Here is a 27648-nt window from a genome sequence, read left to right on the forward strand (position 1 = left end):
CTGCCCCATAGTTGATGATTTAGACCCTAATTTCTACAGATTCATCACAGAGGCCTAATTTTAATTAAGGTAAGGCGTTAATTCAGGATCAAAGAAAAATGGTTTTTAACCCTCCCTCCTCCTCCTCCTTCCCTCACCCCTTCTATAAACTGCTCAGTGATGAACGATATTTAAAAAAGGAGGAGCTTGGGTCCTGGTTCTGACAGTAAGCTCTGTGACCTTGGCCACATCACTCAGTCTCTAGGATTCAGAGTTGTCATCTTCACAATGAGGACCCAGTGACCTCTCCAGCATTTCCTGGGTGGTTAGAATAGGGAGGAACCTTAGGAGATGATGAGGAGTAGAATCTTCAGGCAGAAAAGGGAGTTCATTCATCTGCATTCCTCCTTTTACCTGGAGGCCTCTTTGTTATATGCTTAGATGCTTGAAGTTCCTAGAAGTGTGGGTTCAATGTTTGGGGCTGACATCGGGCTGGCAGTTTTATTTTTCTGGATCAGAAGTTCTTGAACAACTAGATGGCACAGAATGCTGGACTTGGAATCAGAAAGACCCGAATTCAAATCCTGCCTTAGACACTTACTGACTGTGTGACCCTGGGCAAGTTGCTTAACCTCTGTCTGCCTCAGTTTCCTCATTTGTAGAATGGGGATAACAACAGCAGCTACCTTCCAGGGTTATTGTGAGGATGAAATGAGATAACATTTGTATGGTGTTTTGCAAACCTTGGCTGGGGTAGTAGTGACAAGAAGAAGTAATGGGGGATAGGCAAGGGAGAGGGAAGGAGTACAGAGTACTCGGGGTTCTCTGGTGATAAAAATCCTCAACAGTCAGCAACCACTTGGCTGTTGGGGGGGAAGGAGGCCAAGATGGCTTTTAAATTTCCATTTTGAGGGCCCAGGAGAGTGATGGTGCCATGAACAATGAGAGAAGTTAGGGATATGAGCAGTAGTCTTTGGTGAAGGAAGGTAAGGATGTGGTGTTAGACATCCAGGGCAGAACCATCCAGAAGTAAACAGCTGGTCATGTGGGTCTGGAGACCTAGAGAGAAGTCAAGATTAAGCACATGGATATGGGAGTCATTGAAATAGTAACAAATGGTAGAGAGAATGGGATGGAGGCTGGAGGAGGGGAAATGGGATTATGGATTAGATCACTAGAGGTTATGGGGAAGGTGATGTAGAGAAAGGGAAGACGAAGAAGAGACCGTGCAGAGGCAGAAGAGAGAGGGGAGAACCCAGGGGGGTGAGCATAGTGTGTTTTGTATTTGTCTACCTATGTGTGTATTGCTTACCCCTTTAGAATGGTAGCTCCTTGAGGACAGTAGAGCTTAAAAGCAGATGAGAAAGGAAGGGGGGAGAGAAAGAAAGAAAGAAAGGGAGGGAGGAAGAAAGGAAGAGAAAAAAAGATGGAAGGAAGGAAAAGAAAGGAGAGAGAGAAAAAAGAAATAAAGAGTGTGGCTAAGTTCAGCTATTATAATAAGGGAGCGAGGTCAACATGTCTGAACCAGCACAGTTCTGTGGCTACACTTGGGTAGAAACCATGCCTTTGAAAAGGCCCGGACAAGTGGAAGAGAGTAATGGAAAACCCTAGGGAGAGAACACACACACCTCCTTCACACTGAGAGCCTGGGAGTCCTCAGAAATGCCCTAATACTTCCTGACTCAGCAGAACTTTGCTGGAATCCCAACTTTTTAAGCTGCCCTCCCTCCCAACTTTCTAACTTGTCTGTGCTCACTACTCTGCTGAAAATGCTCTCTTTGAGGTCACCAATGACCTACAATGCCAGATCCAATGACTTTTCCTCCATTTTCTTTCTTTCTTTCTTTCTTTCTTTCTTTCTTTCTTTCTTTCTTTCTTTCTTTTTTTTCTCTTTTTTCTTTCTTTCTCTTTCTCTTTCTTTTCTCTTCTTCTCTCTCTTTTTTCTCTCTTTCTCTCTTTCTTTCTCTCTTTCTCTTTCTCTCTTTCTCTCTTTCTCTCTTTCTCTCTTTCTCTCTTTCTCTCTCTCTTTCTCTCTTTCTCTTTCTCTCTTTCTTTCTCTTTTGCTTTCTCTTTCTCCCTCTCTTTCATTCTTTCTTTCACTCTCTTACTTTTTCTGTCTCTCTCCCTCCCTTCCTTCCTTCCTTCCTTCCTTACCCCCTTCCCCCCCCTTTCTCATCTGCTTTTAAGCTATACTAACAGCTGCCTTCTGTACAGTCTGTTTGGATCATCTTTGGCATCTGCAGTGACTGCTAATACAGTCTAAAATTAAATCACCCTTTTTTCTGTCGGGTGGTTTTCCTAGTAGAGAGGTCTGATTCTTCCCCAAAACCTTTCAAATCTGCTTAAAAATGTATTTTGGGTTTCTTTTGTAGTTCTAGCCATTGGATCTTAGATTTAGAATTGGGAGGGTCCTTAGAGGTCATGTAGTCCAAATCCTTCATTTACAGATGAGGAAACTGAGGCTTAGAAAAGTTAAATGACTCCTCACAAAGGGAAGAGCTGACGTTTGAACTGAGGTCCTTTGATTCCAGAGTGAGAACGTCTTAACTTACCATTACATCTCCTACACTCAGCACAATGCCTGGCACCTTGTAAGGTCTAAATAAATGCTTTTTTTAATTCACTCATTCATTAGCTTCCTTGGCATACATTTCTCTCCACCTTTCCAACTTGGACCCAGACCCTCAGATTGGTCATGAATTCAGATGAGGAGTAATAGGGCAACATAGGCTGGTGGAGTTTCCTTTCACTTAAAAATCATGCTCTGGACCTTGTAGACCCTTTGTACTTTCCCACTAGATCACTGAGGCTCCCTGGACATTTTCATTTTTAAGACAGAGACGTTTCTGTAGATCAGCTCAGCTTGTCTCACCACCTTCCTTTGCCTTCCTTGATAAACTTTTTAGTGATGTGACTACATTTTAATTCCCTTCCAGGGAAATGGAACTTGACCATGTAAAGTATTAGGACTTTATGGCTTCAGAAGATTCTGGGTGGGATTTTTTTTTCTTTTGGGCTCCAGCCTGCAGTGCACATATCCCATGAAATAATAATAAAAACTTAGAGTCAATAGGAAAAAAAAAACCCCACCCCCTAAAAACACATATACTCTTGGGGCCTTCAGAATGCCACGTAAATGCCTGCAAAACAAAGGAAGAGCCCCCATTATTCGGATCCCCGGGAAGTCTTTGGGTTATTGTGGGTGGTTTCCAATGGGGCTTTCATTGAACAATTGCACTCTGGCTCTCATTGATTGGCCAACAATAGGTCCCAGGCCAAGCCTCACTTGGTCATTGTTTGGGCCCAAAGTTGTTGGCTCAGTGTAAGTGTAAATAGCAGCTGTTTCTGTTTTGGCCAGAAACCCTGAGGTTTTTCACCTCCTAGATGGATTTTTTTTTTTGGACTAGGTAAAGAGGCCATTTTTGGCTTCATTTCTTACCTAGCCTTGCACACTGAATGGGCATTGCCTCAGACAAACTGAGACCTGTTAAAGATCTTAGCTTAGGCCAAGGTCTCCCATTGCATCCAGGGCCATCTCCAGTCATCCTGATTGATATCTGGCCACTGGACCCAGATGGCTCCAGAGGAGGGAGTGAGGCTGGTGACTTCACAGCCCTGCCTCACTTAAATCCAATTCACTTGCAAGTCATGGCATCACCTCCCTGATATCATGGTCCTCTTTGAGAATGAAGGGCAAACAGCCCTGTAGCCAGGGAAGTTGAAGGGGTGACAGAACCTGGCTAGCCCAGTGGAGAACCTTGACAGATGAGGTTGAGGATGCATCCCTTGAGGCAGGAATTAGCATTGTCTTCAGAGAATACTGTCTCAGCCTATTTTAGTAGTATTCCCTGAGGCCTCATTCCAAGTCACCAAGCATATATATAGGCCTGCTATGCTCTAGACTCTGTGCTAGGTTTGGGGGACACAAAGACACGAATAAAATAGCCCTGGCCTCATGGAGCTTACATTCTCCTGATAGCATCCTTCAGAGGTTAGTCTGTCTAACCAGACCCATACCATGAGTTGAAGAAACTGAAGAACAGAGTTTTATGTAGCTTTTCTCTTTAAAAAAATGTGTGGCACGTAGTAGGCACTATATAAATGCTTATTCCCTCCCCTTTCCTAAAACCTCCATATCATTTTTATTTTATTTATTTATTTTTGGTGAGGCAATTGGGGTTAAGTGACTTGCTTAGGGTCACACAGCTAGTTAAGTGTCATGTGTCTGAGACTGGATTTTAACTCACGCCCTCCTGACTCCAAGGCCAAAGCTCTGTCTGCCATGCTACCTCGCTGCCCCTCCAGATCTTTTTTAAAGCAGCTGTTGGCTCCCCCAACCTCCCTTCCCAGTTTAACCAGTTGATGGACAGCCCCTTAGTTTCTAGTTTTTTAGCTGCTCTGAATATTTGTGCACAAATGGTCCTTTTACTCTTTCTTTGATCTCTTTGGGGCATAGACAGTGGTATCGGGTCAAAGGGAACAGTTTCGTGATTTGGAGGCATAATCCCAAATTGCTTTCTGGAATGTCTGGACCAGTTCACAGCTCTACCAGCAAACAGTGTGTTAAGTTCCCCCAGCCCCTCCAGCATCTATCATCTTCCCTTTTTTTTGTTTGATCAACTTCGCCATTCTAATCTGGCATGCTGTGCACCTTACCATCCATGCTGCCTTCTCTTCTCCTCTCCTTCCCATTAGGAAGAATACACTTTGCAGACCTTTAAGGCACACTACAGTTGTGATCTATAGTCATTATTATTATTGGGATTTCTACGTGCCGCTCTTTGAGTGCTCTATAAATTGGGCCATGATGGTCTCAGCTGTGAGTACCTGTCTCATTCCTGGACCAAAGGGACCTGATAGAAGTGGTTTTTAATAAAATCAAATCTTAAGACTTGAGAAAGGATAAAAATAGAAACTATCTGGGTGACTATGGGAAAGTCACTTAACCCTGTTGGCCTTAGTTTCTTCATCTATAAAATAAGCTGAAGAGCAAAGTGGCACCACTCCAGTATCTTTGTGGAGAAAACCCCAAATGGGGTCATGAAGAGTCAGACGTGACTGAAATGTCTCAACAACAGCAAAGAAGAACAGAGTATTCCCCTCGTGTTGAGTAGTGATACAACGCCATCTGAAGAGAGCTGGATTCGGAAGCTCAGACTCTTACTGTGTGTGACCCTGGGCAAGTCCTTTAACCTTTTGTAGGGGCTCAGTTTTCTCTGTAAAATGAGGGGAATGGTCTAGATGGACCTCCAAGTTCCCCTCTAGACTCTGAGTCTGTGACACGATGAATCTTTATCCATAGTATGAAGAGTACTCTTGGTTGTATCTTGCTGTCATGGGTTTTCTTTTTTCTGATACTGGTAAAAGAGGCACTTCATCATTGGAGCTTGTTGAAACACGTCCAATGACAGACATCGAGTGAAACCACCCCGTAAATGGCTCCCGAGGGTCAGATGCCCCTCATTCCTCCTTAATACTTCCCAGGAGACATTTTTACAAATATGGAATTAACTTCTCACCAGAAAAGTTTCCAAAGTGCCATATTGATTTTGAAGTTTTTGCATGAGATGGAACATGTCTCGGAGTGTTAATTATGCATTGCAAATTAATACATGTTGCCATTGACGACTTTACAACACAGGTTGAACTGTCCCATCTGTGTCTTTGAAAGGTGTGGATATTCACCTCTCAGCAATGATCGCTCTGCTTGATTTGACCTCGATCCAGCAGAGATAATGAATGTATGCACTTGGGCTCCCCTAGTAGTGTAAGGGGGGTGTGTGTGTGTGTGTGAAGGGACTGGGGAGGTAGACAGATAGGGAAAGACAGAGATAGAGCCTAATCCTATCAGTACATTGACAGTCTCTACGGTTTCTTCCTAGATAGTGGCTGAGATGGGACAGAATGCTCTATGGTTCCTTGACCAGTTAAGCAGTAAGCATTAATTAAGCATCTGCTGTGTGCCAGGCACTCTGCTGGGCTCTGGGGGTACAGAGACAAAAAGGGAGAATCCTTGCCTTCAGGAAACTTACGCTGTCATTGGGATGTATGTATTCATAGATAAGTAAGTGTAGGATATGTACAAAATACATGTGGTCTTTTTTTTGCTTTGGAGCAGAAGAGGGACCCTATCAATGGTTAGTCATTAAATTTCTGTGTAATACAATGCTGCCTCATTTAAGTCCAGTTCACACAAAAGTCAAGACATCACCTGTGATGTCACTGGTCCTCTTCACAAATGAAGGACGAACAACAACTCTGTGAGGGTAGACCACCTTTCAGCTGTCCACTCCTTGTCCCCCGTATTCCTCTACCTGTAGTCATTTGTGAGATCTTTTCAATCTTATTAGCATGACTTCTCTTGCCTCAGCTCTTCTTGATATTTGTATGCTGACCTTCTCCAGTTCAGGCTGTCCTCGTCTATCAGCTAGATTTGTTCAGTAGCTCCCTAATTGGTCTCCCTGCTTCCAGATACTCTCCTCACCCTCTACACCACGGGCAAGACTTTCTTCCTAAAGCACACATGGGATCTTCTGCCATGTTCCTGCTCAAGACTCTTCAGTGGCTCCCTGTTGCCACGAGGATGCAATAGAAACACCTCAGCCATCTAAACACTCTAACGAGCTGGGTTCTGTTCTATTTAGCCGCCTTTATTTCACGCCACTGCCTGTTATGAGCTCCCCATTAAATGAATCAGTGTAGACTGAAAAAAAGCAGAATCTCGAACGTAATTTATACACTCACTGACTACAGTAATGCAAGTAGATATGACCCTAGAAGACATCAAAAATGAGATTTAATATGATGAATCTTGGGTCCAGAAGCAGCATGATACCATAGGAACAACTCTAGCTTGAGAGTCACAGGGCCTGGGTTCCAATTCTGCCTTTGATGCTGATAGCTGTGTGGAGCCATAGTGCACAGAGCACTGGGCCTGGAGTCAGGAAGACTCATTTTATTGAGTTCAAATCCAGCCTCAGACACTTCCTAGCTGGGTGACCTGGACAAGTCACTTCCCTCTCTGAGCCTCACTTTGCTCAGCTGTAAAATGATGGGGCCTGACATGGCCTCTGAGCTCCCTTTCAGCTCCAGAGCGATGATCCTGCAATGATGAAATGCTCTTCTTTGCTGTAGGTAGTGAGGTGGTGGACTACAGAGCAGAATGTCGCATGCCCATTCAGACGTGATGGTCACTGGTGTTTGAACTCCTTGTGAGTCAGACTTGTACCTGTTCCTCTTAGCGTATAATGGGTTCCTGATAAGTGCCTGGGTTGATTTGGAGAACTGGTTTTCTTTGTTCCAAGGATGCGTTGATTTGTTGGGGGTGTGGTGGGGAGGGGAGTAGCACAGAGATGCAGATCCCTCCCCAAGCCTTGAGAAAGCATTTCTTTAAAAAAGAGAAAGAGGAAACCCACGTTGACGGGATCACGAATCCATCAAAGGAGGAAGGAATAAGGCCTTAGGATGCTCAGGATGAGGATTCGTGATTTTACAGAAAGTTTTCTCAAAAGATCAAAAGTGTTTCTTGGTGATACAACATGAAACAAATTCATTATGAGGTGTAGCTCTACTTGACAACTTTCCTGGGCAGGGCCCTTCCCAACATGTTGACTGTTTAAAGAGAAGGGGGGAAATCTGCGTACTGTAGGGTGCTGTCAAAGTGTGTGTGTGTGTGTGTGTGTGTGTGTGTGTGTGTGTGTGTGTGTGTATAAATAAATATAAATTATATATTATATATGCACACACATGTGCATATATTTCACACATTCACATATATGTATTATCCATGCACACATGTAAACATATATAATGCATTGTTGTGCATACACATATACACACGTGTGTCGTCTTGCAGACACATGTAAACGTAGAAATAGGCATGGCATATTGTGCGTGTGTGACTGTACTCACATACATGTTTTACCCATGGACATGCATATAAACATAAATACACATGATAATAGCTTGTGTCTACATGTTTACATAAGCACTGTGTATTATCTTGCACACATACACAAACACATTGTATCATGTGTGTACATAGATGCACACACTATATATCTATCTAGATAGATAGATAGATAGATAGATAGATAGATAGATAGATAGATAGATATATGAATGATAAGGGCGGGTGATTTGAGATATTCCTACCTCCTTGTCATAAATACGAATTAACGAGCTGCCTAACAAGGACAAAATTAATTAAACGGAGATTCCCGTTAATTTGTTTCCGTTTTGTTTTTTCCTTTCTGTCTGTCCTTCTAGCCCAGATGTTGGAGTTAATAATTGCTAATAATAATAATAGCCAACATTTCTCTGGGACTTATGTGCCAGGCATTGTGCTAAGTACTTTACAGTTATTATCTCATTTGAGCTTCACAACAGCCCTGAGAGGGAGGGGCTGTTCTTAGTCCCATTTTACAGATGAGGAAACTGAGGCAGACAGGGGTTAAGTGACTTGCCCAAGGTCACCCAGCTAGTCAGTATAGGAGGACATATTTAAACTCAGGTCTTTCTGACTCCAAGTGCAGGGAATCTGTGCACTGTGGTGCCCCCTAGCGGCCTTTAGGGAAGAGGCTTGAGTTCTAGTTCTTGGGCCATTAGGTAGCTTCCGTGTCCTTGGGCAACTGCTCTGGGCCTCTATTTACTGGGATTGATGCGCTTCGTGGAATTTTCCCCTGATTTCATTGGTTCAGGAAATACCTAGCGAAGAAAGTCCATCCATGTGGAACGGCAGTTATTTCACAGCCTTGGGGCAGGTAGGTGGTGCAGTGGGTAGAGTGTCAGGCCTGGAGTCGGGAGGACCTGAGTTCAAATCTGGCCTTAGCTCGGACACTCATTAACTTCGTGAAGCTGGGCAAGTCACTCAGCCCCAATTTCTCCCCTTCTCCAAGATCAACAACAACAACGTACATCTTAGAGAGGTGCCAGGGGCACTAAGCGGTTAAGCGACTTGGACAAGTATATGTCAGAGGCAAGACTTGAACCCAGGTTCAAGACTTTGAGACCAGCACTATGCATTACACCATAATCAGCCTAAACCAAACACGATCCCCTGCAGCTCTCAAATGATGTGATAATAAAAGAATAGAGGCATGGAGAATGGTGAGGGGGGAAGGAGAAAGAGAGGTAGAGGAGAGAAGGGGAGGGGAGGAAGACTAGAGAAGAGGGGGAGACAGAAAAGGGATTGGAGGGATAAAGAGACACAGAGATTGAGGAAAATATATGGAGTCGGCAATCTAGAGAGATAGAAAGAAGGAATAAAAAAAGAGGATCGTAAACAAATATCCCCAAGGAAAGGAAGTTGCTTCCAGGTGGTATCATCTTTCAGCCAGTGTAGACGGTTTTGAAGTGATGATGGCAGGAGAAATCTGCAAGCCTTTATTAGGCACCTGCTGTGTGCTCAGCACTTGGGAAAGAGCGTGACATGCTTCTCAAACGATATCCAGAGAACAATACCGACGGCTCTCCTTCTGTTTAGAGCTTGAGGGTTCTGTGAGCTACCCTGCCGATCTCCCTGCTGCCTGAGAAGGTGGCTTTTGTATGGTAAAGTCTCATTCACTCACACTCCCCATTCTGAATGTAGGCAGATGATTTGGACAAGGGCTGAGCTGAAGTAGATACCTGTGGGGTTTGCAAAGGAAATTAATACTGCAGAGACCATATTAGAAGGAGAATAGTAATCTTTCTTGGGAGAAGAGACCGTTTTCTTAGCACATCCTGAGAATCATTACTATGCTAATTATAAGTCACTCATATCTCTTTATTAAAGGAGGACCTCAAAGAGCTCCGCTTTTTGTTAGCCTGGTTTGAGTCTCTTTATAATAATCACCATCATCATTTACATCATCTATATCTATATCTATATAATTTATATAGTGCTTTAAGATTTGCAAAGAGCACATTTTACATAGATTATCTAATTTACAAAGTACTTTACATAGATTATCTCATTTAATCTAAATTTCTTATGATTTATATACTTGAAAGTAATCAAAACTACATCTTTTAAAAAATGCCTAATCTAGATTTCTTAATATTGCAACCCAGTCTTCCCACTGTTAGTCTGGATTAGTGAAATCTTCACCGCAGGCCAGTGATCAGGCGATCCCATTGGAAAGCTCCCATCTTGGTTCAGAATTTCAGAAGTTTGACCCTAAGGCAAAGATAAAAGACGAAAGGACAAAAGAAATTGAGACTTTAGGCAGTGGCTATAAAGTCTTTTTTTTTTTTCAGATGAGCAACTCAGAATTTGGTAGAGATTTGAATAATCCTCTCCCTGCTTCTCTCCATTGCTATTCGGGGAGAGCTGCAAGTTTTTCCAATCATTTCCATCTTTCAGAAACACTTCCCTGTGTTCTCTCCAGGGTCCTTAGAAAAAAGAACAATACGACATTTATTTCTTTCACACATTGTAATGAAAACCATCTTGAAGCATTCAGTGGGGCTGATTTGTTTCCATTGTGATTTACAGTCATGGCTATTATACTGTGGTTGCTTTAGCGGTAGTGGCCTAGATAATTTGGGAATCAAGAATTGGAAGGGAGAGTGGTGTCCCATTCGCCTGGTTGAGCACCATTTTGTTCCAGTGTATTTTATTAATGTTTTGGAAGCATGTGTAAATCGAGGAATGAGGAGGAAATCACACAGTCTGAATGTTTAGCAGCCATGAGTGTGAAGAAAAACATCGCTTCGTAGTTAAAAGTTCTTTCAACCTGCCTCCGTAACTCAGCTATTTCTCACTAAGGTGTCAAGGTCTAAGTCCCAAGAATGTGGCACAGCTATTTTTTGCATGAGTTATGTGCTTCAGGCTCAGGGCCAGTATCTAAGGTATGTACGGAGGGGATTCAGGCCGGTTATCAGAGGAGAGAAAGAAGTCTGGTGAGATGACATCTGCCTGACATCTGGATTGTCTCAGAGTAGAAGGTTCAACCCTGATGATGCCGTCACTACTGGGCGTTTCTGAGGATGGCACCAGTTGGGTTTTGTTCATTGTTCTTTGATCTCTTTCCCTCTTGTTGGGAGGCAGGAGGTTAAGACTCCCACCCAGAAACTCGGGGTCCAAGTTTTAACCTTTGGCCTTTTCTGGGTTTTTTCTGGTTGCCCACATGATATTCTGTCTCTGGCCTCCATGCTTTTGAATTAGCCGTTCCGCGTGCCAGTGACGTACTTTTTCCTTAGCTCTGCTTCATAGAGCCCCTTCTTCTTTTAAGACGTAGATAAATCTCACGGATTGCTTTCTGCATGAACGCTTTCCTGATCTCCCCAAGGGCTACCTCCCTCCCTCCCAGGCCGCTTTGTATGTGTTTGTCAGTAAGGCAATAGTTATTTATTAAATGCCTGCTGTATATGTGCCAGCCACTGGGCTACATGCTGGGAAGGCAAAGAGAGACGTAAGACAGTGCCTGGCCTCAAGGAGCTCACAGTGTAGCGGGGGAAGGTTACCCTCTGTGGGGACGTGATGAAGTCATGCAGCCAGGCTGGGAAATGACCTGAAGAGGTCTGAGTTTCCAAGCTGATGTCCTCTTTACAGAATGACAAGTTTCTGGAGAGGATGAAGTCTAACCATAGCCTGGGTGGGAAGTGATGGGGTAAATTCCCTGGGGGCTGTCCTTAAATGGGGGAGGGGATTGGGGGGAAGCTCCCAGCCACGCCTTGCAGCCAAGGGGGAAGGGGCGGGTGGGACTGCAGAGGAGGCATGGGAGAGGGGACTGCTTTTGTTTTTGTTTTGGGTATTTGTATTTATTTACGTTTAAGAGTGCCTAAAAATCTTGGTGAGGATTTAAGCTTTAATAGGTCTCTCTCTTTCTACACACACGTATGTACACACACACACATACACATTTACATATATTCACACACAATACACACTGTTTGTGTGTATGTGCACCACTAAAAGGCCCAGTGGATAGAACACTAGGCCTGGAATCAAGAAAACCTAAATTGAAATACAGCCTCAGACACTTATTAGCTGTGTCCCCGTGGGTAAGTCACTTCAACTCTGTTTGCCTTTATCCACTGGAGGAGGAAATGGCGCAGCACCACTTCAGTATCTTTGCCAAAAAAAAAAAAAGCAACCCACGGACAGTGTGGTTTGTGAGGTCACAGTCAGACGTGACTGAATGACTAAACAATAACAATATATAGCTATTATGTATAAATAATATAGAATTATATAGCCGTTATATATTACATAGCTATTGTGTATAAATAATGTATAATTATATAGCCGTTATATATTACATAGCTATTGTGTATAAATAATGTAGAATTATATAGCCGTTATATATTACATAGCTATTGTGTATAAATAATGTAGAATTATATAGCCGTTATATATTACATAGCTATTGTGTATAAATAATGTAGAATTATATAGCCGTTATATATTACATAGCTATTGTGTATAAATAATGTAGAATTATATAGCCGTTATATATTACATAGCTATTGTGTATAAATAATGTAGAATTACATAGCCGTTGTATAAATAATGTATAATTATGTAGCCGTTATATATTACATAGCTATTGTGTATAAATAATGTATAATTATGTAGTAGCCGTTATATATTACATAGCTATTGTGTATAAATAATGTAGAATTATGTAGCCGTTATATATTACATAGCTATTGTGTATAAATAATGTAGAATTATGTAGCCGTTATATATTACATAGCTGTTGTGTATAAATAATGTAGAATTATGTAGCCGTTATATATTACATAGCTATTGTGTATAAATAATGTAGAATTATGTAGCCGTTATATATTACATAGCTGTTGTGTATAAATAATGTAGAATTATGTAGCCGTTATATATTACATAGCTGTTGTGTATAAATAATGTAGAATTATGTAGCCGTTATATATTACATAGCTGTTGTGTATAAATAATGTAGAATTATGTAGCCGTTATATATTACATAGCTGTTGTGTATAAATAATGTAGAATTATGTAGCCGTTATATATTACATAGCTGTTGTGTATAAATAATGTAGAATTATGTAGCCGTTATATATTACATAGCTGTTGTGTATAAATAATGTAGAATTATGTAGCCGTTATATATTACATAGCTGTTGTGTATAAATAATGTAGAATTATGTAGCCGTTATATATTACATAGCTGTTGTGTATAAATAATGTAGAATTATGTAGCCGTTATATATTACATAGCTGTTGTGTATAAATAATGTAGAATTATGTAGCCGTTATATATTACATAGCTGTTGTGTATAAATAATGTAGAATTATGTAGCCGTTATATATTACATAGCTGTTGTGTATAAATAATGTAGAATTATGTAGCCGTTATATATTACATAGCTGTTGTGTATAAATAATGTAGAATTATGTAGCCGTTATATATTACATAGCTGTTGTGTATAAATAATGTAGAATTATGTAGCCGTTATATATTACATAGCTGTTGTGTATAAATAATGTAGAATTATGTAGCCGTTATATATTACATAGCTGTTGTGTATAAATAATGTAGAATTATGTAGCCGTTATATATTACATAGCTGTTGTGTATAAATAATGTAGAATTATGTAGCCGTTATATATTACATAGCTGTTGTGTATAAATAATGTAGAATTATGTAGCCGTTATATATTACATAGCTGTTGTGTATAAATAATGTAGAATTATGTAGCCGTTATATATTACATAGCTGTTGTGTATAAATAATGTAGAATTATGTAGCCGTTATATATTACATAGCTGTTGTGTATAAATAATGTAGAATTATGTAGCCGTTATATATTACATAGCTGTTGTGTATAAATAATGTAGAATTATGTAGCCGTTATATATTACATAGCTGTTGTGTATAAATAATGTATAATTATGTAGCCGTTATATATTACATAGCTGTTGTGTATAAATAATGTAGAATTATGTAGCCGTTATATATTACATAGCTGTTGTGTATAAATAATGTAGAATTATGTAGCCGTTATATATTACATAGCTATTGTGTATAAAAAATGTATAATTATGTAGCCGTTATATATTACATAGCTATTGTGTATAAATAATATAGAATTATGTAGCCGTTATATATTACATAGCTATTGTGTATAAATAATATAGAATTATATAGCCGTTATATATTACATAGCTATTGTGTATAAATAATGTATAATTATGTAGCCGTTATATATTACATAGCTATTGTGTATAAATAATGTATAATTATATAGCCGTTATATATTACATAGCTATTGTGTATAAATAATGTAGAATTATGTAGCCGTTATATATTACATAGCTATTGTGTATAAATAATGTATAATTATATAGCCGTTATATATTACATAGCTATTGTGTATAAATAATGTATAATTATATAGCCGTTATATATTACATAGCTATTGTGTATAAATAATGTATAATTATATAGCCGTTATATATTACATAGCTATTGTGTATAAATAATGTATAATTATGTAGCCGTTATATATTACATAGCTATTGTGTATAAATAATATAGAATTATATAGCCGTTATATATTACATAGCTATTGTGTATAAATAATGTAGAATTATATAGCCGTTATATATTACATAGCTATTGTGTATAAATAATATATAATTATATAGCCGTTATATATTACATAGCTATTGTGTATAAATAATGTATAATTATATAGCCGTTATATATTACATAGCTATTGTGTATAAATAATATATAATTATATAGCCGTTATATATTACATAGCTATTGTGTATAAATAATAATGTATAATTATATAGCCGTTATATATTACATAGCTATTGTGTATAAATAATGTATAATTATATAGCCGTTATATATTACATAGCTATTGTGTATAAATAATGTATAATTATATAGCCGTTGTGTATAAATAAAATATATCATAGCTATAGCTATTCAAACACAGACTCAAGGCATTGTGCTCTCCCTTTTCTGGAAGGAGCCTGAGAACTTAGGTGACGACAAGATGGCGGGAAGGTTATGTGTCTGTGATAAAATATTCACAGCTAAAGACTCCTGTGCTGGGTGTGACCCAGAACAGCACTTTTGCAGCAGTTTTTCCACATACAAGTGCACGCTTCTGTCTCCATCTTTACACCAGCCCTAAGACCTTTCAGGAGGAAAAACATGTTTGGGGTCCGCTTGCTCCCCTCCCCAGGTCACAGGGCTCGGAGTTGCTGCAGAGAGCTGGGGCGGCATGCTTGTTCTGGGTCCTGAGGGCACGGAAGCATCTGCATGAGCACATCATAATAACGACATTTATATTTTGTTAAAGCTTTGTCAACGCTTTACTGACAGTTTTTCATCTGTCTCCCTCTATAAAACATTAAGCTCTCTGAGGGCAGGGCCCTCCCAGGCCTGGCACAGAGATGGCACTTTAAAAATTCTTTGTGCATCATAACAATCCTGGGAGATTGGTTCTACAAGTAATGAGTAGGGCCGAGCCTGGGATGTCACTGGTTTATGGAATCAATCTAAGCCTGATCCTTTGCTACAATTAATAGCCTTCGATGTCTGGAACTAAGTGGTCAAACATGAGACCGGGGGTGTCATGCAACCCACAAACATTACCGATTGCATCCTGAACCAGATCAGACTGTAATTGGGAAATATTTGACAAAATAAATAAAAATACAGTCAAACCTAGATACTGTGAATATGTGGTTTTCTAAGTCAGTATGTGGCCTGTACAGTTGTATGTACTTATGTACTGTTTGGTGGCCCCATTTCTATTTGAGTAGAACACTTTTGGATTGATTTAGAGGTTAAATGACTTGCTTCGCCTGTATTTTATCAGAGGTGGGCTCATAGTCAGGCTGGTGGGGCTTCAGCTCTCTGCCGAGGTAAGCACTACAGGTATTCTTAGCGTCATTTCACTGAAGTGAAGAGAGGACCATGGGCCCGTTGATGTTGATTGGAAGGGGCTTTGGAGGCCGTGAGTCCAGTCCCTTTATTTTATATCTGGCTCCAATGGGTGTGGGTATTTCTGTGGAGAGTGCCTGGTAGTGCTGATCCTTCCTGCTCTGCTATCTCTGCAGGAGAGGGGCAGAGCCTTTCCTGTCTCCTCCTTTGGTGTTGGCTTAGGGCGTGAGCTTTCTTTCTCCTTAACACCTTGCTTCCTAGAGATTTAACAATCAGCTTTCTTTTTTAGCCTCAGGGCAGCATAATGAGCCCTCAGGGACACGGCTGTTTTATGGCGCTTCTATCAGACAGAAAGTTGGTGATGTAATAAGAATAATAGCTTCAAGCCCCCAGTTAGGAAAGTTCCTAAAATTTAGATAAAAGTTTGGCTCTCTGCTGTAATTTGAATTTATATTGATGTCTGTTGTCGTTTCAGTCACAAAGAGTACTGCATTTGGGGTTTTCTTGGCAAAGAGCGTGGTGGTTTGCCATTTCCTTCTCAAGCTCATTTGACAGATGAGGGAACTGAGGCAAACAGGGTTAAGTGACTTGCCCAGGGTCACACAGCTGGTGAGTGTCTGAGGTCACATCTGAAAACACAAAGATGAGTCTTCCTGACTCCAGGCCTAACACTGCATCATCTAACTGCCCCAGCTTGGCACGTAGTAGGCACTTAATAAATGTTTATTTCTTGAAGTGGGGTTTGAATTCCGCTCTTCCTAACTTCCAAATCCTGTCTCCATCATGGCTGCCTTTTTGAATATACCCGGAACTGTGGTACAGCTTCCATATTGAAAAGGTCTATTTATAAGACATTGTATAAGATCATTTATTATCTTCTTAGCTCTAATAAGAATTAATTGGTTAGGTTAGTAAGCTCCTCATCATTAATATTGCCTACTACCCCAACTGAAAGTGCTGAAGAGTGGAATTATCACAAACCCAAGTGGTAGAAACGTGGTTGCTAGCTGCTGTTAGCCAGTGTTTATTTACATGGCTGTTCCCCATCTGGACGTTAGCTCATCTCTTATCTGCCGGTGACATTAAGGCAGCAGCGGCCCCTCGGTCAGCCCCTGACCTCATTTCAAGGCTAGTCCAGTAGAAGACATAATGATCTCTGTTCATCGCTCATCCTCATCACTGACTTCCCCACAATGAGGTTATCTCCACCTTCCACTTGCATCATCATCAGCAGGTCAGATGAGGTCAGCGATGCCCCATAGAGTTGCTTAGTGAGTACTTATTTCCTTCCCCTTCCCTTCATCAGATAAACTGTAGGCCTCTAAGCTGGAAAGGTCATTAGAGGTCATTTTGTTCAGCCCTCTCATTACAGATGACATAACTGAGTAATTATGTGATCTGTCAGAGACCAACCATTGATCATAAGATCATAAGGGATTTTGGAGTTCCTCTGCACCAACTCTCCCATCTTACAGAAGAGGAAACTGATGACAAAGCCCATGGCCATACCCTTAGTAGGTCCTCTGGTCACAAATTGAGTTCTCCTGGCGTCCCAGCATGTTGGTGCCATTTTGAATTTGAAATCTGATGCATGATTTTTTTTGTGTGTCTTCCTGTTTATGTCTGCTCGTTCCCCTTGGCACCCTTAAAGACATTTGAGAAAGGCCCGCTAAATGTCAACTCTCTGAGAACTCGGGTGCATGAGTCACAAGAGAGAACTAGAAGAAGGGTAATTGTAGGCTGTGTCCTTGGCCCGTGTGTGTACAACGTACACGTGACCTTCACAGCCTGGATCCATCAGTCTGTCCTCGCTCGTCTCCAGACTTTCCCCATTCTGCTCTTCCCGTCAGCGTGGCTAGCTGGCTACGCTGGCGTCCCCGTAGGATGCTGCTCTGCACCTTGGTGTGGACTGACCAATTGATGAACTAATTAGAATAAGCTTCCCTTGTTTTAGTGTGCTCCGTCTTCCATGCTTCTCAGCCCAGTTGGTGGCTTCGTTTTCCTTGTTGTGCTCATCTCTTGATGCTTTTGATGGCTTTTAATAATGCTCTCACTTTCCAGTAACCAATGACATACATACCCCTCCCTTGCAAATACACACACACGTCTATATGTTTGTATTATATATATAATGTGCGTATGTGTGTGTGTGTGTTTGTACATCTATAGAGATACCTATACATCTATAGAGATACCTATAAATGTCTATATCTATAGATAGATACACAGATCTGGAGCTATATAGCTAAATCTTTATATGTTTGTATATCTATATAGATATCTGTAGATCTCTATAGAGAGATTTACAGATCTATAGATACATAGCTAGATCATGATATATATGTATGTTTGTTTGTATGTCTCTGTGGATCTTTACAGATGTCTGTATAGATACACAGATCTGTAGATACATATAGCTAGATCTTTATATGTTTATGTATAGACCTCTGTAGAGAGATTTACAGATCTGTAGATGCATAGTTGGATTGTGATATGTGTGTATGTACATTTGTGTATCTAGATCTCTGTAGATGTCTATATAGATATACAGATCTGTAGCTATATAGATAAATCTTTATATATGTGTATATATGCACACAGATACACATAGGTGTGTATATATGGATAGACATACCTACATATGTACGGACATGTGTATATATGTATATGTGTATATCCAGTTCAGTCAACTGAAACATCAGCCCTGATGAACATATGAGAGAGAGAGAGAGAGAGAGAGAGAGAGAGAGAGAGAGAGAGAGAGAGAGAGATGTGTGTGTGTGTGTGTGTGTGTGTGTGTGTGTGTGTGTGTGTGTGAGAGAGAGAGAGAATGTGAATAGCATTCTGTACCTATGGTCTGCTGTTTTTTTTAGTGAACAGAAATCCATATTCTCTCTCTCTCCCACATCTCCCCCACTGTTCTTTGGAAAACCAAACCGAATCTTTGGAACAAATACACATGGTAGTCCGCCATTTTTTGTCTTGGCAGAAGGGGAGCATGTTTTGGGTGTTTAGATGAATTACTATGGAATTCTGCTGTGTGTTACTGTTTTTTTCTGTATGTCATTGAGGCCATCGTATTATCATCTTGGTTTTGCTTATCTCATTCTGTATCATCTCAAACAAATCTCCCCAGATTTCTCTGAATTCTTTGTGTCTGTTGTTCCTTGTTTGATAATAATTGATGACGTTTGCATACCATAGTTTGCTTCGTCATTCCCTAGGGGATGACGTTCCTTTGTTGTTTTTTTCTTTCTCTGCCACCAAAGGGCTGCCATGACTATTTTGGTGTATATGAGGACTTTATTCCTGTCTTTGACTATCTTGGAGTATACATACCTAGAGAGCGAGATTGGTGGATCAAAAGGCATTTACAACTTAATGGCTTTTTTAGCTGCAGAAAATTGCCTTCATTGTGACTAATTCCCCCTAATTCTTAGACCACAGTTGAGAGGTCTGGCCCTGCAGAAGGTGAGAGATTATTACTCCTGGAAGGAATCATCTGGTTCAGGCCCTTTATTTTACAGATGGAGAAACTGAGGCTAAGGAGGACATGTGATTTCTCCAAGGCCACAAAGATAGTAAGTGAAAAAGCTGGAACACGAATCCAAGTCCTTTGATTTCAGAACCCACGCTCTTTCTGTGCTGTCCCACTTCTGCTGCCGGAAGTTAGCCACGTACAGGTAGCTTGGTTTCTTGTCTCCTTCAGTGCTTCATCCCGCTAAAGTTCCCATGGCAGCTCGGTGGCATGGGGGTCGGGGGGACTGGACTTGGAATCGGGAAGGGCCTGAGTTTGAATCCTGCCTCAGAAATGTTCTTAGCTGTGTGACCCTGGGCTGGCCCAAATGAGAGAATTCGTGGAAAGCCCTCTGCAAGATTTAAGGCACTAAATAAATGCTAGTTATTATAATCATTATCGTTATTCTCACGGCATGAAGGTACCTAGTTGTGCAGACAGAGGTCAGTCAGTCTGCAGGCATTTATTTAGCACCTACTGTGTGCTGGTACTGTGTGAATAGCCCTTGCTCTGGCTGAAGCCTTTCCTCCGGTGGCCTGCCACAGTAGATGAGCAGGGTCAGGACAAGGGGACGTGAAGCCCTTTTGGTGGTCTTCAGTCCTGTGACAGGTGTAGGGAGGTCGGCTTGTCTTAGGGCCCAGGAAGTAGCAGGATAAGTCACCCATTAAAAGTGCTGAATTATGGAGGTAGTTAGCTTCAGACTTCTAGCAGAAACTTAAGCCTTTGAAATTCTCCATCAGAAAGAAGTATGTTTCTATTTTTTTTAGAGTGGGAGTAAAGTTATGGTTTTTTTTTTTAAGATAATAAATACAGGCAAATGTGGGCATAAAGAAATATACACACAGGTGTTCAGGGGACAAGGCCAGCTCACACTTTGCTCACTAATTAGTGGAATTTGTGAGATGTAGGACAATACCTCGAACAGTCTTAGCTTTGAAGGTTTGAAGCTGGAAGGGACCTCAGAAACCATCTCATTGACCTCCCTCACTTTACAGATGGAAGAAACTGAGGCCCAGAGATGTGGCCTAGAGTTGTAACTTTTAAGATTACATGGAAAATGAAGAGGTGAAGTCAGGATTCAAACTCATGTCCTCCCAGTCCAAAGGCAGTTGGTCATTCCACTGTATGAGCCATGCTGCATTTCCACTTGAATGCTTCCATTTTTTTGTGATCTTATCCCTGTGCATTCTCTCCCTGGCTGAAGATTGTAGCCCATCTGTGCATCCTCATCTTACCCCTACTTTCCACCGGAGTATGATACAAGTGGATTTGTCATCCAGAGACCTGGGCTTGCATTCCAGATCTGCCCCTAAATTCCTTAGTGACCTAGGGACAAGTCATAATGTCTGTGTGCCTCAGTTTCCTCTTATGTAAAATGAGGAATTTGGACTAGGCGGCCTTGGAGGTCCATTTCGACTCTGGGTCTGTGACTCTTATCCATATGGTAAATTCTCCACTGGGATTCTGCCTCAGTGCGAAAATGGTTTTTGAGTATTGTCATGCAAGAGCTGTTGATTGGGACCAAACCCCTCCATGGCGCCTTGTTTGTCTTTTCGAGGAATTGACATCAGATGCATTCCCTAGAAAGACCCCTTGTGTCCATCTTTAGTGTTCTGGCTTCTTGTTGAGTCTGAGTAGGGTATTGCTTTCCTTTTTTTGTCTCTACTGTCATCTTCTCGCTGAGAGAGACAATTGTTTGCTTTTTTTAAGGGAGGAAAAAAGTGCTAAAATGCAAATCCGTGATTGTACTTGGGTGTCATGTCTCATCCTTGTGAAAAGTCAGGGAAGAGTGCCCAGAGCAGGGTGTACCGGCTGGGGCTTGGGATGGGCATCCTGAGGGCAGCAGTCATTCTAATGTGCCATTGGATGGGGACAGGGACAGGCCTCGGGCTCATCCCAGAACCTAGGGGTGTGGGGTGAAAGGGGGTCCTTTGTATCCATCAGGTTTCATCACTTCTTATGGTTAATCCCTTTCTTCCCCAAATTCCTTTCCCTGCCCCCACCTCCCACTGCAAAAACAATTGTTTAAAAGGAAATTCTTTGAGGTTATAAAATACCACCAGGTGGTTGGTATATGTTTATATAGACATACTGTGTTTATACAGTGACTTGATTGGCAGGAAGTAGATGATTTGTTTAAAAAAAATCAGGGAGGGGGGACAAAAATAAAACTTCTCCAGAAATTAACTTCCTCTCTCAAAACGTTGTGTGGTGTTTATGCCAGTTCCCACTTTGGGAATTCTCAGCCACCCTTCAGCAAATGATAAACAGAGATTTGTGCTTTGCTCCAAGGAGAGGTAATTCCAATTCTCTGTAACCTTACGCTGTGCACTTCTGCTCCCCCCAAGGAAGAAAACCTTTGAGGCTGCTTTCTGTAAGCCAGAATGAGTGAAAACGAAGCCCCACAGCCTCCTCCTGGCATTATGGGGGGCATGGTAGAGATTTTGGGGTGAGGGAGGACATAGATTCAGGGGCTGCTCATTAAAAAGGCCAATGTGCAAGCTTGAAAATCTTACAGTGAAAGATTGGACTCAGTTATCAAAATAATTGATAACCATCCGGCACCAATCCACCCCACAACTTTTCTTCTCTCCCACTGCTGCTACAGTGTAATGCTTTCTTCCCATTCTCTTTGTTCACTTCCCAGATCCAAGATGCAGCAAGTCAAGGCCTAGAGTTCGTGGGCATTGTCCCACAGTACCATTGCCCCGGGAACTCTGCAGGGAGCAGCCCGCTGACCCCCACTGCCAACGGGTCGGGGGAGTCCAGAGATGGGAAAACCACGTCAGACCAATCTGAAGACCTCTCGTCCTTGGATAGGGAGACCCCAGGGTCGGCAGATATGAGCAGCACGCCGGCGGGGTCTCCGGGCGACACAGAGCCCCAGGAACGCGGGACAGGCGATGGGCAGGTTGCTGAACAACCAAACTTCTCCTCTGTAGGGGGAAATGGAGCAGATTCACCAGAGAAGGCAGATGGATCCTCACCAGGACGGACATTCACAGCAGACAAACGGGAAGGCTCTGACCCCCTAGCTGGAAGTAAGTCGGTCACTGCTGGGACTGGGTTTAAGATATGCTAGTGAATTTTTCTGATAACTTACACGGCATCCTAAGGAAAAGGAAAAAAAGTGATATGAGAGTGGAGGAAAGGTGCATCATCCATATATGGGAAACTGACATGGCCCAACTTGAAATACCGTAGAGCCTCCACGTTAAGTGGAAAATCTGATTGGCGCCACCCCCCCCCCATGGCCATCTTTGAAATAGAGTTAAGAGAGTGAACTCTTTTAGCACCCTGGCTGTTGCTTCAATATCAGATTACTCTGCGCACGGCACAGGAAGCGCTAATGTGTTGGGCATCCTGACAGAATGTGCCTGGCGTTGGCTGTTGGTGGGTGGATTGGGGATGTTTGCTCAAAGCCAGACATAAAGAAAGCCCCAGAAGGACAATTTGTTGCAGGAAAAGAGGTGATGTGACCGCTTCCAAGGAAGCAGCCCCATTTCCGTAAGTTCATATGTTCAGCTCATTTGCACTGAGGAGAAACTGCCTCGTGTGTGTAATGCTGCCAGCCAAACCTGGGAGTCATTTTACAAGTGCCGTGTAGGTCCTTTGCACTAAGAATTTAAAGGCGGGAGGCATCCTACAGGATTTACTGTATCCTTCAATCCATTCCTGATGGTATGACCCTGGGCAAGTCACTTACCTGTAATTTCTGTGCTCCAGGCAGCTCTAAAACTAGGCTGCAGAACAGTCATCTGTCTTTTTGTGCTGTTGTTCAGTTGTGTCCGACTTTTCGTGACCCCGTTTGGGGTTTTCTTGGCGGAGATACTGGAGTGGTTTGCCACGTCCTTCTCCAGCTCGTTTGACAGATGAGGAAACTGAGGCAAACCGGGTTAAGTGACTTGCCCAGGGCCACACAGCTAATAGGTTGTATGCAGGGTTTGACTGTGTCCTGTTTATTACTAATAGTGGCAGATGTTTGCATAATACCTTAGGATCTGCAAAACCCTATCCGTACACTTTCCCATTTGATCCTCACAGCAGCCCTTTGAGAGAGGTGTTATTGTTGTCTTTTTATTAATATTACTGTTATTTTACAAATGAGGAAATTGACGCTGAGGGAGACTCATTGACTTGCTCAGTTTCACTCAGCTAGGAGCTAAGTACCAGAGGTGAGATTTGAACCTGGGTGCTTCTTACTCCTGTGTGCTGCTCATTTGTAGAGTGGCAGGGTAATGCAGTGGAAAGAAAGATTGATTTGGAGATAGTCAAGCAGTCAGTAAACATTTATTAAGGGCCTGCTGTGGGCCAGACACTGTGCCAAGTGCTGGGAATACAAAAAGAGGCAAAAAACAGACCCAGCCTTTACGGAGCTCAGAATCAAATAGACAAAACCTGGGTTCAAATCCTAGCCTTCTTGTATGACCTTGGGTAAGGCACTGAACTTAGCCTACATTTGTTCATCTGTAAAATTAGGAGTTTGGACTAGTGGAGCGTTCTAGCTCAAAATCTGTCCTCTTTCCAGCTCCAAATCTGTTTTAAATCTCTCTTGACTCACATTCCCTGATTTAGCTTTGCCCCACTTCGGTTCACAGCAGAAACGGTTGCTTTGACTAGCGTCCCTTACACATATTGGCTGCACCTGTAGTGTGCCAAGGCGTTTCGGCATTACTGTGAGTATGCAAGTGTGAGGGAAGGGAGCCAGGACCCAGTCTTGGGGAGCCTTCCTTCAGGCCTGCATCTTGAAATTACTGTTATTTAGAGCAGGGGTTTTTATCCTTGTTTGTGTCTTGGACCCCTTTGGAAGCCTACTGACCATACTCCCTTCCCAGAAGGATGTTTTTAAATGTATAAAAATAAGATCTATAGAGTTACCAAGGAAACCAATTATATTGAAAAACATATCAAAATACTTTTAAAATAAATTCATGGACCCCAGGTTAAGAACTCCTGCTTCAGAACAAATCTTGCAGATGTCTTTTTATTTATTTATTCGTTTGTTTGTTTTTTTGTAGCCATTTGTAATGGTTCATTCTAGAATGTTAGGAAGGTCAGTGTGGGACAGGCAAAGACTTGTTGGGATTGGAGGCAGAGGAGTCTGGAGTTGGAACCTTGGACCAGCCACTTCCTGGCTGAGTACTTTATTGTGAGGCCCTTAGTGTCTTCATCCATAAAAAGAGAGGGTTGGAGTAGAATATCCCAGAGATCCCTTTGCGGCCGCAGCATTCTGTGATAATAGCTAGCGTCTAGAGGGCATTATAAGGTTGGCAAAGCATGTTACAAATATGTCATTTGATTATCATCCACATTTTGCATATGAGGAAACTGAGGCAGCGGTGTGGGGACTTGCCCAGAGTGGCACAGCTAGGAAGTATCTGAGGTCAAATTCCAATTGACTCCACCAAACCACCGATTTGATCTTTCTAAATGACCGGACTGTCTCTGTCTTGCTCACAAATCCTCAATGGCTCACCTTGGCAGTTAGGAAAAACTGCCCAGTCTTCAGCTTGGCAGGAAAGCCCTATGCAGACTGCCTCCAGCTGAACTGCGAGGACTCATTCTACAGCATTCCCTTCATGTGCTCCGCATTTGCTCTGCATACACTCTGCTCTCCTTGGGGTAAAGGGTTACTCGTTGTCTTTGCTTTTCTGTCTCTAGGGCTCACCTAGGTGTTCAAAAAGAGCTATGGAATTAACTTGAAAAACCTCCTATAGTCTTTCTGCTCTGGTCTGAAAATGCCTCCCCCGCTTCTCCCTAATCCAAGTTCTTGTTTAGGGAAAGGAAGCAGTGAGGCCTGGGAGGCCTCCCTTCATACCACCATTTTCTTTTCTCCTGTCTGGACTCCCTTCAGACTTCACGTAGAGGCAGGTGGCTCTAGAGGAGATTGGGAAGTAGAGAGCCTTGTGTCCTGCTCACGCCATACCTTTGCAGTACTCACACGCTTCCTTTCCAGGTGCCCACCCCTGACACTGGCTTTCACAAGGTGGGCCTTTGTGGATATGCCACCTAGATTCAGTTCAATTCAATAAACATTTATTTAAAGCACCTAGTGTGTGCCAGGCACTATGCTAAGCTCTGGGCATAGCAAAAGTGGCAAGAGACAATCGCTGCCCTCAAGGAACTTACAATCTAGAGGGAGAGAGAGAGAGAGAGAGAGAGAGAGAGAGAGAGAGAGAGAGAGAGAGAGAGAGAGTGTGTGTGTGTGTGTGTGTGTGTGTGTGTGTGTGTGTGTGTGTGTGTGTGTGTGTGTGTATGAGAGCAATTTACCTGCCCTTTGTCCTAGAATCATAGATTTGGAGCTGGAAGGTTCTTAGAGACTGCTGAGTCCATTTTTCCAGCTGTAGGGAAGCCGTATTAACACTTCATTGTTTGAAATATCCTTTTATTAGGCATTTACCAAAGACCCTCTGTGGGCTAGGCATTGGCTAGACTTAGTGGGGCGGAGACCAAGAGGCATAGCACCGTTTTCCTGCTCTCTGTGGTGTAGTTACCTTCTCGAGATAAAATGTCAGGCCTACTATGTGGGTTTTCTTGGGTAGTTTTTCAGTCGTTTTCTGTCATGCCCAACTCTCCATGACCCCATTTGGGGTTTTCTTGGCAGAGATACTGGAGTGGTTTGCCGTTTCTTTCTCCAGCTCATTTTACAGATGAGGAAACTAAGGCAAACAGGGTGAAGTGACTTGCCCAGGGTCACACAGCCAGTAAGTGTCTGAGGCTGGATTTGAACTCACAAAGATGACTCTTCCTGAGTCCAGGCTGGGCTATTCTATCCACTGGCCCACCTAGCCTCCCCCTGTATGTGTTGTCTCCCCTAATGAGAAGTGAGCTCCTTGAGGTTAGAGTCTGCCTTGCTTTTCTGCTTGTATACCCAGTACTCAGCACGGTGCTTGGCACATCAGACATAGTAGGTGCTCATTCCTTCCTTCCTTTCTGCCCAGTGCTAAGCCCGTGATGTTGGAGTCTGAGTCAGGCTCCTCAGAAGGCAGCTTCTGGCCTCTGACTCCACAAATCCCCCCCCCCCAGTTGGCTTTCTCCCCTAAACGTATTCCTGGGAAGGTTTGTGATTGTTCCTTCTTGGACAGTTTTCTGCTGCCCTTACCACCCCCACCCAGCTTTTTCTCCTCGTCTGCTTGCAGACCATTCAGGTCTCCCCCAAGGAGGTTTTAAGTGTTTTCATCCGATTCTGCCAGGTGTGCCTTATGGAGGCTAAATCAGCAATCACGGTGGGCCTCTCCAAAAAAAAAAAACAAAACAAAAACGCATCCATGGGAAGTACCCCTGCCTTCTTCTCCCCCTCATCATTTAATTTATGCACTTTGTGGGATGGATGGAGGAACATAAAGCCAACATCATCATTCTAGCTCAGGAGGGAAAAGACAGTACTCAGCAGAGCTGTTTAAGATCTAAAGATCCCATCCCCAACAGCACCTGCCTCCACCCCCCTCGTCCGCCTCTGGGGGCTGCCCCACTGACCGAGGCTTTGCTTGAGTACTCATGCTTTGCTTGGGTTTTCTCCAGAATTTCACCCCATCTCACAAAAGTGCTTCTGGTCCCGCTCATTGACTTTTATTTCCTCTTTGGGGGGGAATTTCCTCATTTTGCTTAATGGAAGAGTTCCCTAGAATGTTTCCAGGGGTCCCCCTCTGAGCCCTGCCCTCCCTTTCACTGGGGCTTGTTTGGAACACACAGCTGTCTCACTGCTTTCAGATGGCCCTGAGTGGCTGGCCTCCTCCCCCAAACTCTGCTTTCACTTCAGCTGCCAGGGATGTTTCGGCAGGTCCTGTTTGATGCCTTCTTGATTTATTGTAAAGTGAGGGGCTTTGGAAAGGCTCTGATGGGGTCATACAGTGGGAGGTAGGGAGAGGGAGGAAGGAATGATCCCCAGGAGAGAGCATCTTCTTCCTCAGCCTCCCCCTACCAGCCACAACCACCTTCAGGCTCCTCCTCAGTTGGGGAGATATGTTGTTATTATAATATTAATTTGAGGAATAGGGAAACAAGGTGGTTTTTATGGGCTCAAGGCTTTTTCTTAAGCCAACACATTGATGAGCATATAAAAAAACTTTATGTGCCCTCTGCTTTCTGTGAGTTAAATTCCTAATTCATGACTGAGATCCTGATCCGATGTGTGAACTGTGAAATCCAAGAGAGAGACTGGAGAGACAGTGAGAACAGCCAATGAATATGGAGTCAGTGGGTCAGCTGGAGTTAAAATCCTAGTGCTGCGACATCCATCCATTCATTCATCCATCCATTTATTCATTCATCCATCTATC

The 27648-nt window shown here is 42.4% G+C and overlaps 1 protein-coding gene across 2 annotated transcripts in view; it reads left to right on the forward strand.

The window, feature by feature from the left end:
• Positions 1–27648, forward strand: part of RFTN1 (raftlin, lipid raft linker 1) — a 202218-nt gene that overhangs the window by 113033 nt on the left and 61537 nt on the right. For both annotated transcript variants that reach the window (XM_020987219.2, XM_078151446.1), the window contains exon 5: positions 22017–22410. In XM_020987219.2, the coding sequence (XP_020842878.1) occupies positions 22017–22410 (394 nt within the window). The remainder of the gene's footprint in view (positions 1–22016; positions 22411–27648) is intronic.

Source organism: Phascolarctos cinereus, unplaced genomic scaffold (assembly GCF_003287225.1).
Source record: "Phascolarctos cinereus isolate Bilbo 61053 unplaced genomic scaffold, phaCin_HiC Scaffold_1;HRSCAF=81, whole genome shotgun sequence".
Taxonomy (NCBI): domain Eukaryota; kingdom Metazoa; phylum Chordata; class Mammalia; order Diprotodontia; family Phascolarctidae; genus Phascolarctos; species Phascolarctos cinereus.